This window comes from Phalaenopsis equestris, unplaced genomic scaffold (assembly GCF_001263595.1).
Source record: "Phalaenopsis equestris unplaced genomic scaffold, ASM126359v1 Scaffold000002, whole genome shotgun sequence".
Taxonomy (NCBI): Eukaryota; Viridiplantae; Streptophyta; class Magnoliopsida; order Asparagales; family Orchidaceae; genus Phalaenopsis; species Phalaenopsis equestris.
Window position 1 is genome coordinate 2422302 of NW_018164444.1, and position 19089 is coordinate 2441390.

At 33.2% G+C, this 19089-nt stretch overlaps 1 protein-coding gene across 1 annotated transcript in view; it reads right to left on the reverse strand.

Moving 5' to 3' along the window:
* Positions 1-11159: 11159 nt before the first annotated feature.
* LOC110023794 (THO complex subunit 1) overlaps positions 11160-19089 on the reverse strand; it is a 54286-nt gene continuing 46356 nt past the window's right edge. The window contains exons 16-21 of the mRNA XM_020723385.1: positions 12883-12949; positions 12660-12731; positions 12453-12503; positions 11892-11951; positions 11653-11814; positions 11160-11547 (exon numbers count right to left, since the gene is read on the reverse strand). Coding sequence (XP_020579044.1) covers positions 11326-11547; positions 11653-11814; positions 11892-11951; positions 12453-12503; positions 12660-12731; positions 12883-12949 — 634 coding nt within the window. The 3' untranslated portion in view covers positions 11160-11325. The remainder of the gene's footprint in view (positions 11548-11652; positions 11815-11891; positions 11952-12452; positions 12504-12659; positions 12732-12882; positions 12950-19089) is intronic.

Genomic DNA, 19089 nt, shown 5'->3' on the forward strand with positions numbered 1-19089 from the left:
AGTTCACGAGCTACTTATTAGTCGGCCTCGAGCATATTCACTAATTGACTTCACTGACTTACACATCTAATATTATTATAATATCACTAAAATATTTTTAATTCAAAATATTACATGCGGATGTATTAGATACGAATTAATATTATTGAGATTATATTATGATGATTTATTTCAATATCATTTTAATTTTAGCAACTCACATAATATTTGTTCCGTGATCGGCTGCCTCGAATCCCACAGAGAAAGCAGGATCTCGCGAAATAAAAAGGGCCTGCTAATTACCGTATTAAGAATAAATATCGTCATTAGTGCCTGCTAATTAACTCGGGCTCTGTTTAACAGAGGATCGCACCGCGCAGTGGTAATGACAGAGGATCTTCCATTAGTTTCAAGGAGATCTCCGACCATCACGTTTTTTAAGGAAATATTTTTATTTTTTTATTTTTTTTATTTTTTTATAATTTGTTATTTAACTTTTATATTTAGAAGTGCCACAAATCTAAATATTAAATATTAAGGTTGGGTTTGGGATACCTGAAATAAATTAGTTTTGATAACTATTAGAAATTTTTATTTTTTTTAGAACTCAAACTGTAGTCAGAAAGACGTCACCACATCGGATAGGTACAGTGTGAAATCGTTGTTTTAAACGTTTTGAAAACGCATGAGCTGCCAAAACCTAATTCACCTAAACATGTCATGTGGATTTTCAAAATATGACCGCACCAAATAAACTGCTCCCAACAGGGTCTAAACTGTTTGTAAGCACAAATATAGGTTAGAAATGTAAATAATAAAATTTTGAAAAAAAAAAAGAATTAGATCGATTTTGATGGCCTCATTTGGGGGCAGACCGGGTGGGAGAGGTAAATGAAATTTGTTGGGGATGGAAATGGAAAATGCAGGGAGGATTGGGAAGGTAAGAAATCAGAAGCAGATATTTTGGCAGGTAGGGGACGCAAAGCGATAACTGTAACAGGGAAGAAAAATAGTTAAAAAGAAATTGCAGAGAGAATCTATGGCAGGGTCTATCCTCGTAGGAAAACAAAAATAATGGATCTATTCTCTTAAAAGAAATGACCCCGTTTACTTTTTGTCATTTCTCCACTGTTTGGGGCCCTTTTTTAAATATTTTTAGACATTCGGCCAAAATCTGCAAAGATTCTGAAAGTGTGGCAGCGTATTTTGCATCGACGGGATCAAAAAGATGTAATTACATGAGAGGTCGAAGTTATTTCTGTGCTATTTTCAGATTATTTTTAGTTTATTTTCAATAATACTGAAATAACTCAAAAATAACCCAGAAAGAAAGACCGCGGGTTATTTTAGGGTTATTTCAGGATTATTGAAAATAACCTGAAAATAACTCAGGAATAACCTACGCCGCACGTAGAGCTTCGTCGGGAGTCCGGACAGAAAGTGCGCTCGAACGTGATAGAGGGTGAAGCTGGAATTTTTCACGGGGATGGAAAATTCAATAATTAGTCGATTATTGATTTGAAATTTTAAGATTTTTTTGCTGATTTTGTATTGCAATAAAATGTTAATTATAAAGGAGCTAGGCTAAAAATGGCAAGGATTAATTCATTGGTGAGGAGTTGGAAAGAAGTCTTAAAAGAGGATTAAAAAAGGGGTGAGCAAGGATTATATAAGTCTAATGCATAGAAATATAAGATTGATAAGTGTCATTTATCCAAAAATAAATAAATCTTATTAAAAGGATTGTCTAAAACATAAGGCATAGTTGGAAAAGAAAAGGAAACCTTTTTACCTTCTTATATTTCCAACTCCTTACCAATGAGGTTTTGAGATCAATCATGTTGAATCATAGTTGTTATGATTAAGCCATAAATTTCTCATTTGTTTGTTTTCATTTTCATTGATGAGCTTTTTATGGATGTTTGTTATGCAATAAACTTTGAGGATATCATCATCATTCTAGTTTTTTGTTACTAAAATAATGATATGATTAGCTATGGTGTAGTAGATTTGTTAGTTATTAAATTGTGGATGATTACAATAAATGAGATGTCATATTTGTGTGGCTTTATGCTATGGAATTCATGGTGCATATGAGGCAATTTTAGTTTGGATGGGGGTGGGGGATGTGAAGGAGGAGTGAGGGTGGGGGACTAGAAAAAAATAAATTATTTTGAATATTAAAAGTATCTAAACAACTTTTAATATTTTGTTAAACTTAAATATTTTTTAAAAAAAATTTAAAAGAATTAAATTTGATTGTTAGATTTTAAAATTATAAGAAAGAAGTAATTGGTCCCAATAAGTACTTAATTTTTTATTTATACAAAACTTAAAATAATTGGATAATTTTTCATCTAAAGGCATTAATAAATAATTATGTCTTGAGTTTTCATCAATTTCTTATAAGAATTTTGGAATAAATACAATTAAAGAGTATAGTTTTCCTTGGGAATTTAGATGAAGCAAAAAGAAAATGGAACTTTTTTTTATCAAATTAAAAACACGATTATATCTATTAAAATATTTAATATGAAGATATTTAAAACAAGCATGACTCCCGCATGTCAAAATACAAAATTGAATTTATATGAATAAGGCAAACCAGATCATTAAAATATTTATAAGGGTATGATAAATTATTAAATTCATTACAATAGCTTGCTACCAGGATGTCTGATAACTTTTATATTTCTTTATGCTTGGGTGGGGGATGTGAAGGAGGAGTGAGGGGTGGGGGAGTAGAAAAAAATAAATTATTTTGAATATTAAAAATATCTAAACAACTTTTAGTATTTTGTTAAACTAAAATATATTTTTTTAAAAAAAATTATAAAAATTAAATTTGATTGTTAGATTTTAAAACTTTAAGAAAGAAGTAATTGGTCCCAATAGGTACTTAATTTTTTATTTATACAAAACTTAAATTAATTGGATGATTTTAAGGCATTAATAAATAATTATGTCTTGAGTTTTCATCAATTTCTTATAAGAATTTTGGAATAAGTACAATTAAAGAGTATAGTTTTCCTTGGGAATTTAGATGAAGCAAAAAGAAAATGGAATTTTTTTTTTATCAAATTAAAAACATGATTATATCTATTAAAATATTTAATATAAAGATATTTAAAACAAGCATGACTCCCGCATGTCAAAATACAAAATTGAATTTATATGAATAAGGCAAACCAATTTATTAAAATATTTATAAGGGTATGATAAATTATTAAATTCATTACAATAGCTTGCTACCAGGATGTCTGATAACTTTTATATTTCTTTATGCTTCTTTTTAGGGCTAATTCAATGGAATTACATTAAAAAAAACAGTCAAGTATATATTTTATTTTTTAATAGGCAAACATAGTTTATGACTTCAGAAAATTTGTCTTTGAGTTAAAGGAGCTTTGGTTTGAGTTGGGAAAAGCTTTCAGGGTCTTGAAAAGGTTTTGGAATTTGGTTTGGTTTTGCAGTTTTGAAGAGTTTATGGTTTTTAAAATTTTTTTAAGATTGGTTTTGGATTTTGAAGACCTTTAAGGATATGAAAAGTTTTGTTTGATTGGAAGGTTTTATTGGAGTTTAATGTATAATTGATAATAAATATTGATTGGAGTTTCTAGATGAAAGTGATGCTCTAACCTTAAGATAAAACAAAACTTGATAAGGAGACTAAATAGGTGGACTAACTTAATTTTTGAGTATAACACTCTCGGTCAGGGTGCCCATGACTTTCTATCATCTTGGGTGTATTGGTATCCTTAAACTATTAACCAGCTGAATAGTTAAAGTTCTTCATTGTCACCAAAGTGATGACGCATGTATAACATCTTACTATTAGGTGGTTTGAGGTGCCTTTATCAGAAATCATGGGTTGTTTTATCCTATGGCACCTACATAGTCCAACAAGGTAAGATTATTTATTTTACATGTCTTAGTCTTTAGCACTAACTACGGGTATCTAATAAAGGCTTTTAGACTGAATTATTTTAGAGTGTGTGATCCTCGATATTGCTTCTTAGGTTGGCTAACTTAGGTTCATAATTAATCTGCCTAATGGTGGTTCCTATGATTTATTTGGTTGATTTTATATTTTTTTTTTAGTGTTTGAATCTATTTCATGGTTCTTTAGCCTCTAGTTTGTTGACTGCTGTGAAAATCAAGGTCTTTCAATTTCAAGTTTTGATAGTTAGTTTTCTATCATATGTGTTTTCCTATAGTTTTCTCTTCTATGTTTTACTTCTAGTGTTTAGTTTACTATTCTATGTTAAAGCTTATATGTTAGAAAAGGGTTTCATTCAAGCCTTTCATACTTACATTCTTTAAACTTAAGTTTCATTCACATACTTTCCTTTTTTTTATGCACATAAAAAGGTAATTTTGTAAAATATTTTTGTGACACAAAGGATACAGTCTAACATATGAGTGAATTTTAATTTAAGAAATGAGTAAACTTTAAATTTCTCAAAACTTTTTTGCTTAGTAGTTAAACCTCTAAATTGCAGGTTTCTTAAGAGAAACATATTCATTTATGGGACAAACTTATAAAAATGTATTGGTCTTTCATGAGATAACTATTCAGGAGGATTTGCAAAGCTATATTATGTTCGTGTGAGAGTTTATATCTTTGATGAACTCATGAGAGGATTGTCCTTAAAAATGTTTTACTTAAGGTAGAGTGTTTTGAACTTCATTTAGATAAATGTTCTCTTAAGGTTATGTTTAGATTTACTTTGATTATATTTTCTTCTCAAAAGTTTTGGTTTTTGAAAGAACTAACTTTAGATCAATTTTAAAAGATTCAAGTTTTGTTTAAGTTTTATTATTTTTAAAAGAATGTTTTGTTTTGATAAAGGTTTATCTTAAGTTTATTTTTTTAAAGCAAACATGTTTGTTTTTGTTTTGAAAGTATTTAGATTTCACTTCAAAAAATATTTTAAATTTCTTTGGAAAGGTTTTATCAAGAGTTTTGAAAAGATTTTAATTTTGTTTTAAAAAAAAACTTTATTTGAGTTTCTATTTTTGAAAAAAAAAAGCTTCAATTTAAATGTTGCCTTGAAAATATTTTATTTAGGGTTTCATCATTCATTTAAAAAGAATTTTGAAGTTCTTTTTTCTTTCTAGAATTTTTGTTTAGGTTTTGTAAAGCAAGGTTTTCTTGTTAAAAATATTTTTATTTTGTTTTGAAAAGATTTAGTTTTTTTTTTTTTTTTTGAAAAGTTTTGTTAAATTTTATTTTTGTAAACTTTTAAGTAGTAGAAATATTTTTTATAAAGGTTTTGCTTTGACAAGTTTTTTTTAAGTTTAGAAAGATTTTCTTTTGAAAGATTTTATTAAGTTGTATTTTTGATCAAAAAGTTTTGTTAATTTTTCTGAAAAAAGTTTTGTTGGATTTTTTTTTTTTTTAAGTTTTAAGTTCTAGAAAGGTTATCTTTGAAAAGATTTTGTTAAATTTTTTAAACAATTTTTGGTTGTTTAGTTTTAAGAAGATTTCTATCGATAATTTCATTTTACCTTTAATGACTTAAGCTTAAAAATAATAAATATAAAAAGATAGTAGAGACTAGAACATATATAAACTTATTTCAATCTTTCCTCTTTTACAGTTTGCTTTAAACTTGTGTAAATCTTCTAAAAATAGTAAATTTGGAGCACATTTATATTTATATATGAGTCCTTATAAAATTATATCATTAAGAGGACCTTTGGATTTATGTTTATTTCTTAAAAATAGTTCATTTCAAGCACTTTTAAACTTATGCATATTTTTTATATGAATAGCTTATTTGAAAAGCATGCACATAACCTAACATATGGAGATTTAGCATGGACATAAACTGCCACATGGAGGTTTAGCATAGAAGGTAAACCACATAGTAATTCTCTTGCATGAAAAACAATATAACCACATAGCCTCTATGTTTGCTAGTATGAAACATAAGTCATCTAACACATAAGAATTTGCATCGAACATAAGCACATTCACGTGAGATATTGCATAGTGCATAAGCACATAATTAAATTTCTATTGCATATCATATAAACACATGAATCTTTTTTTAGCATGAAGCATAAAAACCAACCACATGATTTATACATTGCATGGTATACACACTTAACACATTTTCTCTTTTTTTTTTTTTAGGTAAGGTGAAGAGGAGGGAAAGTATGTGTGAGTGATTTAGGATTTTGGGTAGGCTAATGGTGAGAGAGAGAGAGAGAGAGAGAGAGAGAGAGAGAAAGAGAGAGAGACTAAGGTTTTGGGAAGGCTATGGGTGAGGGAGACGATATGGGTTTTAGGTAGGCTAAGGGTGCTGCAAAGAAGATGGGTTAAGGGTGAGGTAGATGAGATGGGTTTTGGGTAGGCTAAGGGTGGGGGAGAGAGAATAAGATTTCAGTAGATTAAGGGTGATGGAGAAAGAATGGGTTTCGGCTCATTCGGGTTAGGAATAAGAAGGGAGAGATTAGTGTGTGTCTTAGGTGAAATTTAGGTATAGTGAGTGAAGAATGTGTTCAGTGTGGTGTGAGGGCTAAGGTAGGGTGAGAAGTGATGGATAAATTGATGTAAGGCTCTATTTTATGAGAAGAAAAGGGGGTAATAGATTTAAGGCTCGACCATGGTAATAAGAGAGGGAGATAATGAATGTGGCCTCAGCGATGGGAGAAGAGAAGAAGGAGGGAAGATAATTGCCACAATTTTATGGTCTACGTCATTCAAAATTAAAAATGAAACAAATTAAATGAAAAGAGAGTTTTATACCTTTGCTTTTGATTGGAACTTCTTGTTGGACTAGCTTAGAAGATGAAATGTCCTTGCATTGGTTTAGAGAGAGAGGGCTATCAATTTTTGGAGGAAAATAGTAAAGGAGGTATGAAGGGCTTGGTTTTAGGAGACGATTTAGAAGGGAGGGGGTCTCATCTTTGAGAGGAGAGGAAGACGAGAGGACATTTCAGGTAACAAAAAATGTGAAGGGGAGAATGGGAGACTTTGGTCTTGAGAGGAGGAGAGGGGATAGGGAAGAAGTTTCTGGTAGATGAGGGAATGAAAGTATGGATTTGATAGGATGAGGTGGTTTAAGTGGGGAGAAGTTTTTGGAGGGAGGAGTTAAGGGGGGAAGAGGAAAAATTTTAAAAATAGGAGGGGAATTTGAATTCAAAATGGGTGCTTATGGTAGTTATGAACTAAAGTAATTATAATATCTCATTTGAAAGAGAGAAATGAAAGTATTCTAGTGGTGCAATTAGTTTTGGAAAAGGTGGCATCTAGCTCAAGATATTTTAATTTGAAGTGGCTAGATGGCTATGGGTGGTTATGTCCAAAATTTTAAAATTAGCTCATTTAGTCGAGATTATATAAGGAAATTGAGTGGTGCAATAGATTTTGGTCAATATAGGTCCCATCTCAAGATAGTTCAAGTCAAAGTATGGGCCCACTCTAAAATAAAAAATTTTGGTGAATTTTAAGTGTGAGTTTTTAGTGAGTTTTAATGGATTATATTAAGTATTTTTAGCTCATATTCACTTTACTTGAAGTCTGAATTTGATTTTAGTTCATTTTGAGTGACTTATTAGAATTATTTTTTTATTATCAAATTTATCATCCAAATTATTGTCAGCTTAACTGGCCCGCGAACTTATTCTGACTTGGGTGCAGGGGGTCTATTTGAATGATTTTGAGGATCCAAATGTACTAGTGTAGTTCAATTTAAAAAATAATGATTCATTGAAAAGCTTTTATATGAGATGATTTTCATGTATGAAAATCTAAATTATAAAATTTTAAGTAAAAATATTCTCTGATGACCACCAAAGTAGTTTACATGCTTCTCATATGTGATTATGAATATTATTTAACTTATAAAATGTAATTCTGATGACCGGATTGGCCTGAAGAGAAAATGATAATTTCAGGGTGCATAGAGCACTAGTCATGCATGAAAACCTGAAGTGAAAAATTTTACATAAAAATCAAATCATATAATCATCAAAACTATTTGTATGGATTTATATGTGATAATAAGCGCCATGTAACTTTTAGAATGAAGTTTTGAGCCTTGCGATGATATGTGAAGAAAATGATAATTTCAGTTTACAAGCCGGTTAAAGCTAATTTATAGATCAATTTTAGGGTTTGGCTAAACTTGGTTATATTTAGTTCTATTTTTGTTTAGTTAGATTTTAATTTTAGGTTAAATTAGGGTTTAGCTCAAGTAAGGTTCAATTCATAGCTTATTTGAGTTTAATTCAGTCATCTAATGAAACTTAGGGGTAGGAATTATGTCTCAATAAGACAGGATATAAGCTAAGAAAATGTTGGCTGAAAAATGAGGTCAACATAATCACACACTCAATATTGATTGTTAGGTTATCAACCCTAGATTTAGGTTAGGATGGCTTTATTTGATTTTTTTTGTGCTATTTATGTTGTGTTTTGTTTGTGCTCTATGTTATGTACTTGATAAATTGCACAGTAGATAGGTCACTCATGCATTGGACCAGAAGATAGAGAGTTTAGTAACACAATTACTATCTACAAATCATCATGCTTAATCGTGCAAATGGCAAATTAAGTTTAGATCTAACATATTTTACCTAGAAGTTCTTATGATTCATGTTTATGCCTTTAAGCATGATCTATTAGAACATGTGGCTTAACACCCACTGATGTTAGGCTATGTTTTTTCTTATTTATTTATCAATTTGTTTGTGTGATTGCCCATTAATTTTTATTTTTGCAGTTTTAATTAGATATTTTCTTAAAACTATAAATAATATTAAAATTTATAACTAGGATTAAGATTTGTAGGATTTAAGATAAGTGAGGATGGATAGTATAGCTAGGTGATGTTTTTTGAAGCTTATAGAGCTTGAACCATGATGAGCCACAACAGGATGAATCGAAGAAAAGTGAATCTAAGATGGGAGATAAAGAATACCCACATGTCATCTTTAGTTTTAGGTTGGGCTATAAGTTTAATAATAAGTCAAAAAAATCTATAATGTTTTGCATTAGTTAAGTGTATATCATACACATGCCACTTGATCCTTAGGGCCAAGTCATAAATCCCATCAAATTCTCTTAAGATTAAATAAAAATCCTATATGTCCTCTTATGCATATGACCAAACCTATGATTTTAAACTTTATGAGGGTTAACTATCTTTCCAGAGAAAGTTGTAAGTATAAAAGAGGTAGGCTTAATTTTATTCCTTAGTGGGATTGAAACCTATATGTCCCATTGCAATTTCTTAGTTTAGTTTCAAGTGTCAACTTTTATGATAGTTTACACCTTTATTTCTCTTTGATATGGGATAAGTCTCTCACCGCTTATGGATTTTCGAAATATAGTGTTTTTTGGAATATAAATCTTAGCCTTCTAATAAAATGAACAAATTGAACAAAAATAAATTTCAATTTCTAAAATATAAAATCTAATGAAAGGTAGACCGAAGTGTTACTAAGCTTCTAAGTATTTGGGAATTCCTAATTTTTTCTCCCTTGAATTCTTAGAAGAACAGATCCAACATGATGTTTTCTGATTATGTTCTAATTAACCAATCTTAGATTAAAACAATGAAATCTACAAAGACATGAGCATTTGCTTTAATCTAAAGTGCTTAAGATATTATTTCTCTTAAGATAAAATTAATTGTATGGCTTGCCTCTATATATAGTTTGTATCCTATAATAAGATAAACTCTATCCGACCCAAATGAGGCCAAAGAAAAATCTTTGATTTATGAAGCCCCATAATTTTTTTTAAAATCTTTATTAAATGATTGAATCAATTATAAAATAATATTTATATCTTTTAATATAGTATATTATTTTTAATAACGTATTCGATTATTCAAACTGAATTCTTTAAAATTTGTGTGGTGATGTATTTCTTAGCCCACATGTACTTATGATCCATAACTGATGATTATATTTTATAAAGTTTAGGAGTGTACTAAGAAATAGGGGACTAAACTTATCCTAATTTTGCCTAGTTTAGCCTAGAGCTATAATTGGAGGTTTTGGGTGGTTGTGATGCTTGGCCTGAGTTTTGAGCAGTATTAAACAATGCTTAGGAAGTAAGGCAACATGTAAAAATTGTTGTGAGAACAGCTGTTAAAAGAATATATATATATATATATATATATAGAGAGAGAGAGAGAGAGAGAGAGAGAGAGAGAGAGAGATATATTTTGAGATATATATATATATATACCTGCCTTAATATCATTAATGAAAATACCAAGTCTTGAAGCCACCAAACAATAAGAAAATAGTAATAATAACTATCAAAACATAAAGAACATATTTAACAGTGGAAAACGATATTAATTTGTGCCAAATGCACATATTTTTTTGGCAACCTCTATCAAATTCCATGTTGAAAGCAAATTCCCTAACTCCTACCTTAATATCATTTACAAAAAATACTAAGTCTTGAAGCCACCAAACAATAAGAAAACAATAATAATAACTATAAAAAAATATACTTGAATATTAAATTTATTAGAACGCATGTAAGAAAAAGGAACAAGATTTTACATTTAAGGGAAAAAAAACATTAAGAACATGTTTAATAATGGAAAACGATATTAATTTGTGCCAAATGCACGTATTTTTTTGGCAACTTATATCAAATTCCATGTTGAAAGCAAATTCCCTAATTGATTAACTTTATTGGATGAGTTTCCCTTTAAAATTTGCACTTGAGATCATGGAAAATTTATGTATGTACCACTCGCTTCTTATGTATTTACATATCTAACACCTAAACTTTAATTTTTACATACATACAACCTAACTTATTTAAGAAACTTAAGATAATTATACTTTTGATGTGGTGTGAAAGTTTTGAGTTGCATAAATGCAAGCAGTACGATACATAAATACATACGAATTGAGCGTCGGTGTATGTAAATGCTCCTTATACTCTTTAATTTTTAACTTGCAATTTTTTTCAAACAACAATCTCAATGAAGGCAATTGTGTATGTAAATGCTCCTTATACTCTTTAATTTTGAACTTACAATTTTTTCAAACAACAATCTCAATGAAGGCAAGTATGATGAACTTCCCTAAGCCTACCATTACTATCTATCTATATAGCCCTATGAATCAACAAGATTGCATGCAAAATAACTTGAGTATTAATTTTATACTTTGAGAATAAATGACGAACATGCCAAAATTCATTTTAAATTACTTCTCCATCATACGATCATCAGTAGATTGATAAAGTCATCAATTTTAAATTTGTTTCAGTAAGGGAAAAGAGGGGGGGAAAAAGTTCCTATAGACGATTGATATAACATCATCAATTACTCTTAAAACTTGAATTTTTAAACTTGCCAATCAGTCTTTAACATCAGCTTCTAGTTCGCCTTCAGCCTCAGACTGCCCGGCCTCCTGGCTGGCGACGACAATGTCCGGGCTCTGCTTCTCGCCGTCTTCTGGGCTCGCAACCCCGCCATGAGAGCTAGCTGCAGTTGCAGCATCAGAATCCATAGGAGCAGCCCCATCATCCATCTCAGCGCCACTTCCGCCACCTTCAGCATCAGCTCCAGTAGCAGCAACCTTTGCCAAAATGACAAATTTATCACCAAATAAATTAGGTTTTCAGCATACTTCAATAAATTTAAGGCTACTTTTGTGAAGTTGAGAATTCTAAAAGATTGGTACTTGAAATAGCTGGTTGTCTTCCGGTTGTCTGGTGGCATTTTTGGACTCTTCTTCCTTCTTAGCTCGCTTATTTTTCTCGCTAGACTTGACGTGAAACTTGGAACGAACTTCAGGAGGTAAAAGTTCTGGAGGTACAACGCCCTCGACTCCATGTTCTGCAAACTGATTTCATGAACATATTTGGTTCAAGTAATTTGTTTTTCTCAGAATCAAATGATGGAGATGAAAGTATGTTGTACCTTAGAAAAACCCTCCAAGTCCTGTCTGGCTGAGAAACGAAGGCCCTTCCAGCAATAAACCTACAACAAAAATGCATGAAAATTTTCATGTCAGGACATGAAAAACTTCTTCAGAATTAGATCACTAACCCTGCAAGTTCTCCTATTCACAAATCAGTCGAAGAAATGATGCCCTGCAGTTCACCAACAAATGCCCGTATTTTTGTCTCCGATGCCTTATTTGGTTGGTTGCAAATAGAATATATTATATAAAGTCATGAGTTTGTTTTCACTTGTTCTGATTGTGAAATGGAATCATCACTTTTGAGAGAGTTTTTAAAAGATTTGTAATGTTCAAATTTAATATTGGACCAAACCACATTGGACAAAATGATAAATTTAATAAATTTCCAAAAATTGATTTGTAACTTCAAGCAAACTAATGAGCCCGAAGCAAATGCTGTGCTCTGAACTTACTAGCGCTGGATACAAAACAACTTCTGAAGTCCTCAGAGCCATAACTTGTCTAAACAAGGCAATTCAATTTATATAAATAAATGTCAGCAAAATATAACAACTCACACGATTATTTTTATGATGATATTCCTCTTCAATTCCAGCAGCAGGGTCCATCTGCAAATGGTGGTCAATCCAAAAAGAAAATGAAAACTTTAGAAGTATTCCTAGAGAATGGAGCTGTATAATAATTTATATGGCTTCAGAGAAGGTAGCCGTTACACGTAAGAACAGTGGCAAAGTAGATGAATTAATATATATGGGGCTACTCACATCTTCGGCAAGGGGTTTCCAGTACTCTGCGACTGAAGGCATACGAACACGGTGAGGATCACTCAAAGCATTCTGGATACACAATCAAAGAGCAGAAATGAAAAACATATTCTTGCTTAATCATGAAACATCATTTTGAAGGCAATGATACACAAATGCTTTTATTAATAATATGAAATTTTAATGCTCGAAAAAAGAACTTATAACTTGAAATTTCCGATACCGGATTTTGTTCCGCCCATTTCCATAGCTGTGAAAGCTCTTTGTTTCCCAATCTCCACCTTGGCTTGCTATGCAGTAAAACAAAGTCTCAATTAGTTCAACAAACAAGTAATTTCAGACACATCCCACAGAAAAAAAAAAATGAAAATGGAAGTTTGAGAAAGAGCCTTCAGAAATAATTAACTGTCTTATTTAGAGTGTTCATTTTGACGCTAGATTTTTTTCATCCTCTAATTTGGCCACTCTCCTTGGCCTCATGAAAAATGGTCTCATGACAAATACCATGAGCTGATAGCCATGTAATAACACTGAATTCAACTAATGAAAAAAATACCACTTTGATGTATCAGGAGTCTCTATTGATTTCAACTTTTACAAAACCTTTTGGAGCTTGCAGGTATGGGTCATGCTGAAATAGCCTACCAAGGATTAAAGGAAGAAAAGTTAAACGAAAATATAGTTACACACCTAGAAGGCGTGGTATGTAATCACAGTTGCTTTTGTTCATTATCAATTTGTTGTCCATACTGCCTAGTCCTTTCGCCCGAATTAACAGCTGCTAACTAAATATTTCAACAAAATTATATTTGTGTCCATAAGGTAATATAGTAAAATTCCCAATTGTACATCATTTTACAGCAGATCGAAGAGGAAAATTAAACTAGATAAACTAGAATATTTTCTAAGATTTTGCAACTACCAAACAAAAAAAAAAGATGTTGGGATCAAAACTTCCAAATTTTACCACTAGTTTGGTTAAAATGATATGGCAGAGTAATTTTACTTCCATATTTATATAAAAAATAATGATTCTCCGCCTCGAGAAAGCATCCTTAGTCCCTCTATTTTTTTGTGTGCAGTTATCCAATTGTTATTTTGACTGTTAGAATTTTTCTTATTACGGACAACATAAGAACATTAAGAAATAAGACTGAGCTGACTGTCACAGAAAGGAAAACGAAGACCCAGCCTAAACTGGTCATAATAGCCGCAGATTTCTTATTTCACATAAAAATTGGGCACTTCATCTTCTTTCGCTGCCCAGAGGTTTTCGACTGATCAAAGATATACCTCTCCGAGATACTCCTGAAAAACGGCAGATTTCCAACTCCAAACCAGCTCGAAGTCATGGAAAATGAATAAACTTTTGCTCTTTCATTGAAATGTTGTTATCAAAATCAACAGAAGTTCTCTCAAACACTAATATCCAAAGAAGAAAAATAGTCCAAAAGCTAGAAAAAAAAGAAGGCAAATAAGAACGAAATAAATTTTCCAGGCCGAACATATAAAGGCACTGTCACATCAATCCTTTCTAACAGAAATCAAGGGCATTACCGGACTAAGACTCCCACCTGAAATGATATTCTAAATTCAAAATTTAAAGAGCATAAGATCTATCACATCAAAGTAAAAAAATATCCCTTTTAGAAACTAACCAAGACGCAAAATCGATCAAAATCATGAAAAAGCAAAATACAATTGTAAGACAAATATCAAAATCCACGTGATATCACTCGGTCAAGACCATTAGATTAAATACTCATACAAAAAAAGAAGCGATTAATGAGGTACAAGAAAAGGCGTGAATTCAATTAGAGGGTCCTGGGTGACCGAGAGAATCATATTTTCGCTCTTTTTCTATAACCTTCAAGAAGCAGCAAGTATCTTTCCATTCTGAAGGTAAAACTCCTCCGCGCACAAGAATTTTGAAAAATAATTCCATTGCCTCATCAATGTTATCCGCTGTAACCTCTTCAAATGCCTGAGATGTGGTATACCGGGACACAATTTCCTCTTCAGTCTCCATTTTTGTCATTTCCTCCCTTACTCTGCTACTTGGACACAAAGTTGCTACACCACTTTTCGTACGTCTCATGACCTCTTCTTCTCCAGTTCATGCTCTAACTGCACCAACTCAAGATCCATCACCTTCAAATCAGCCTTATGAATTTTTCTAGTAGCTTCTTTAAAAACAACATGATAAGCTCTAGTATCAAGTTCTCTTTCAAGTTTCATCCTGTCTGAAGTAAGCGTTTTTATCTCTCGCTCATAAAGAACTTTCCGTCGGCATATTCAGTTAGGGTAAGGCCAAACTTCTACTCAGACATTATACATTTCATGTCTGAAGTAAGCGTTTTTATCTCTCGCTCATAAAAGAACTTTCCGTCGGCATATTCAGTTAGGGAACACTGAAGGCCAAACTTCTACTCAGACATTTTTAACATCAATTGAAGTTTTTCTGTGGAATTCCAATGTAGGGCAACTTTTTTCTCTAAGTAGAATATTTCTAAAATATTTTCTGCCTTGTGAGAGCCTACTGAGACGAGCCGATGGTATAAGCCTATTGCTAGGAGGATGCCAAGCTTTCCAGCAGCAAGATGTGATGGTCCTCCCAATCAATGCCTCACGCCACCTCTCTCAAATGCTTCGAGCTAATGATCGGGCCTAATTGAAATGCTAATTGCAAAAAATTTCCTTAGATGACAAGTCTTTAGTCAGATCGACTAATGCCTGACTCCCATCTTTATTCCCCATCATAATTTGGTCCTCCATAGCAAGAGTAATCCACAAGACCTCCACTGAAGGATCTCCAGCGAACCTGTCTGAGACATCTTGACTTCGTCCAACCCAAGCGCCAAAAGGGACAGCCCAAATAGTTTATTTTTTTCTGGTATATTTTTCCCCTTACCCTCCGGTACTGAAGGTGTTGCTTGAGCTATCAAAGAACTCCCCGAAGGCCCTTCTATCATCAATACTCCAAGGTAAGCAGCGCGCTCCGCCACTCTATGAGGAAGCATCTAAGGAACATATTCATCATCCTCCTGGACTCTATGCTCCATTAAGTATGATGGTCCCGCAACACCAACCGGCACATGTTAGCTCTGGAATGCAGCGATACAGCCAACCAGCACGTACCCCACCTTTGCATCTCAACTAAAATATAGGTTGCACAATTCAAGTTAAACATTAAATAAAGGATTATAATGCTCAGAAATTGACAGAAAACGACCTTCTAACATGCTCTTGAGAAACTCAAGAAATGTATAACGAACAATATTGATTTCTACCTTCCTCAAAACATTATAACTCTCTCTTTCCTCCGTGGTTAGTTCAAAGGCGTCAGGCATCTCCCTCCCTGTGCACTGCATCTCAGTAAAAATGTTCCAACCGCTTAGATTACAGCAGAACAAAAATGCTCCATCCAATCAACGGGCATTTTGTTGGCAAAACCTACTGTCTTCAACAATAAAGAAAACACCAAAAAACCATCATTTTGTGACTTCAATGGGAAAACATGGCGATAGAAGTTTGTTAACTGATAATGGCCCTCAGTACAGGTGTACATAATGACCACCATCACATTCGTTATAGAGTTTGGGCTTATACGTTCAAGGACAAACTCAAAAAAGTTCAGGACGTCAACTAGCTTTGCACACATGGAAACCGCAGACCAGAACGAAATTGTTTGTAATAAAAACAAATTTCATGATTCTATATCATATTTGAAGTTTTCTACCTCCTTGCCACCCTTGAGTCAAGCATTATCAAAAACAAATTATGATTGGGCCTACGCCACTTGATCTCTTCCGCTCGAGAACTTCTCTGAAGCTTTGTTGGTGGGGGAGACCTTCCTTTCTTTCCATAACCAAATATCATCGAAGTGTCATGAAGAAAGAATACATAACGAGATGCTTCAGAACAAGAAAAAAATAACTCTTACTTTTAATAAATGAAACAAGAAACCGAACGAATATGGATTCCAAAGGAAATATCAATTATGAAATATAATGACAAAAAAAAACAAAATGTCATCTAACAAGACATAAAACCAATACATTTGAAAAACTGATGAATACATAATCAAGCATAAAGTAAAAAATAAATAAATCATTCCTTATTTATATCCTTGACATCAATGGTCCTTGAATGGAGGAGGTGTTGGAGTACCATCCAACCACCAGTCATGTAATTATTAGGGTTCCAAAATTCTAAACGTTGCTTGAAAAGCATCACTTCAGCACTTCAGCCTCCGCAGCTTCCATCATATGGAGGGCTTCAACCATCTTCTCCTCATGTTGCAATGTAGGGCAGATTCAATCCCTAACTCCAAGAATCAAGGAAATCTATCTTTAAAAAATTTTCCTCTGTTCCTGGAACTTCGGGTCAATAAACAGCTCCCTGGTCTCTAGCTCAGTAATATGTTATCGAGCCTCCGCCGGTTCGTTCTCCAGCTCGGTGAGGCGATCCTTTGTCATTCTTTGATCCCCCAAAATAAAAAGAAGATCGATCGTGCAACCAGGACCTAGTAAGACATCCTCTGTCAGGTTGGAGACCTCCCCCATAACTGAACACATTTCTCTAGCAGCCTGAATAACTTCGGCAACAGAATCATTCGTTCTGGAAGGACCCTAGTCTCAATTTTATTCACCATGAGCTCTTCGCATCATGATCCATCGATGTCTCTAAAAGCAACAAATCATCGTCAAGGAAAGAAGCTTTGGATTGATAAAGTTGCGCTACATTACCTTCAAGGGACATATTGTCATTGTTTCAATCTGAAATTTTATCACCAGCGGCAAGATATCTGGAGAAGAAATCCCCCATCTCTATAGGATCCTCAAAATTCTCATCCAAGCAAGAAGTTTGATCTTTAAATTCACCTATAGCACCTTCATCTAAGCAAAAGAAAGGATTTATAAAGCCTAAAAGCAAGAAAACAATGAATATGCACTAATGACCTCACTAGGAGAGTTTGGATCAACCAAGGCCACAACAAAATGCTGCACCGGCCCTTTTGGCACACTAAAAAGATGCACATCCACGGAATCATTCAAGTCGAGGGGCACTCTACCCAGTAAACAAATCTCTAGATCAACAAAGGACTCGTCTTCCATCAAGCTTGCCCTTCAAAAAGCTGCCTCAAAAGGGTCGGAGGAAGCTATTTCCATCTTTAATTGACCTAGAGAAAAACCTCCCTGAAGGATTCCTTCCTCTGACCTCTTGGTTCTTTCAAGGCTCCATCTCTAATTTCAATTGAGACTCTTCTTCCACCTTCGAATGAGTCGCTTGCTTCCCACAACAGAGAGACTCCTCCACATAGATGAGTGGGATCCTCATCTCTTGTAGCAAATTCTTGTTACACTTCAAAAGAAAAAAATTTATGATGGAATGCACAAAGATCCGCTTTTATTCCTACACAACCCTAAAAAAATCTCGGAGGGAGTATGCTCATTTAAATAAATACCGCAATCAAAACCTTTATGATCTCTAACTTAACTTTTGTACTTTTTCTTGAGATAGTTCATATAACGTAAAAACAAGCTACCCCGATACAAAATGTGTATGAACTCACTTCCTCAAAACATTGTCATCCAAGCAAATAGAAATATACACCTAGCAGATCACAACATGCAGAATAGGTGAATCGGAATGAACCCTTCTCACAGGAGAGCCAAGGTACCCAAAGAAAGACTACTTCCTATAGGAGAAGCACAGAGTGCCCTCAGGCAAAGGTTAGTACGGAATATTATTGGTAATTGAAATATTCAAGTCCTCTTAGAACAAACCGATAAGCCCCAAAAGGACTAATTCCCGAAAAAACCTCGTTATCACCTTAAATGTCTTAAAGAAGTAAAAAAGATCTTCAATCTCGTATTCTTATCGCGGAAATTTGATCGAAGAGTCTCGAGAATAGAGAAACTAGAAGTATGCGCAAATATGAATATATTGAATTTTTCGCTGATTGAATCAAGCACACCTGCCGAAGTGACTGGTTCAAGTCCACCTGCAGAAGTGGATGAGTCAAGCCCACCTGTCGAAGTGGTCGAGTCAAGCCCACCTGCTGAAGTGACTGAGTCAAGCCCACCTGACGAAGTGGTTGAATCAAGCTCACTTATCAGACTGATTATATTCATTCCTCTCAAAATGTCGACCTAGCTCACCTATGTGAGGGCAGCTATCAGAGAAAGTTAATGTGACTAATAAGAACTGAGACTCGAGCATATGACCCAAGCATCAAGGGTGATCATCGTACTAGCAACACCTAACTCCAACACCGCGGTCTTTTCATCAAGACACCAGGTGAAGGCGTCGTACGATACGAAATGTATTATGTCAATTATTTTATCGCCTTTTTCCCATGTGTATAAAAGGAAAAGGGAAAAGGAGAGAAAGGGGTATCTCTCTCTTTACCTCCCCCCACCCCCAC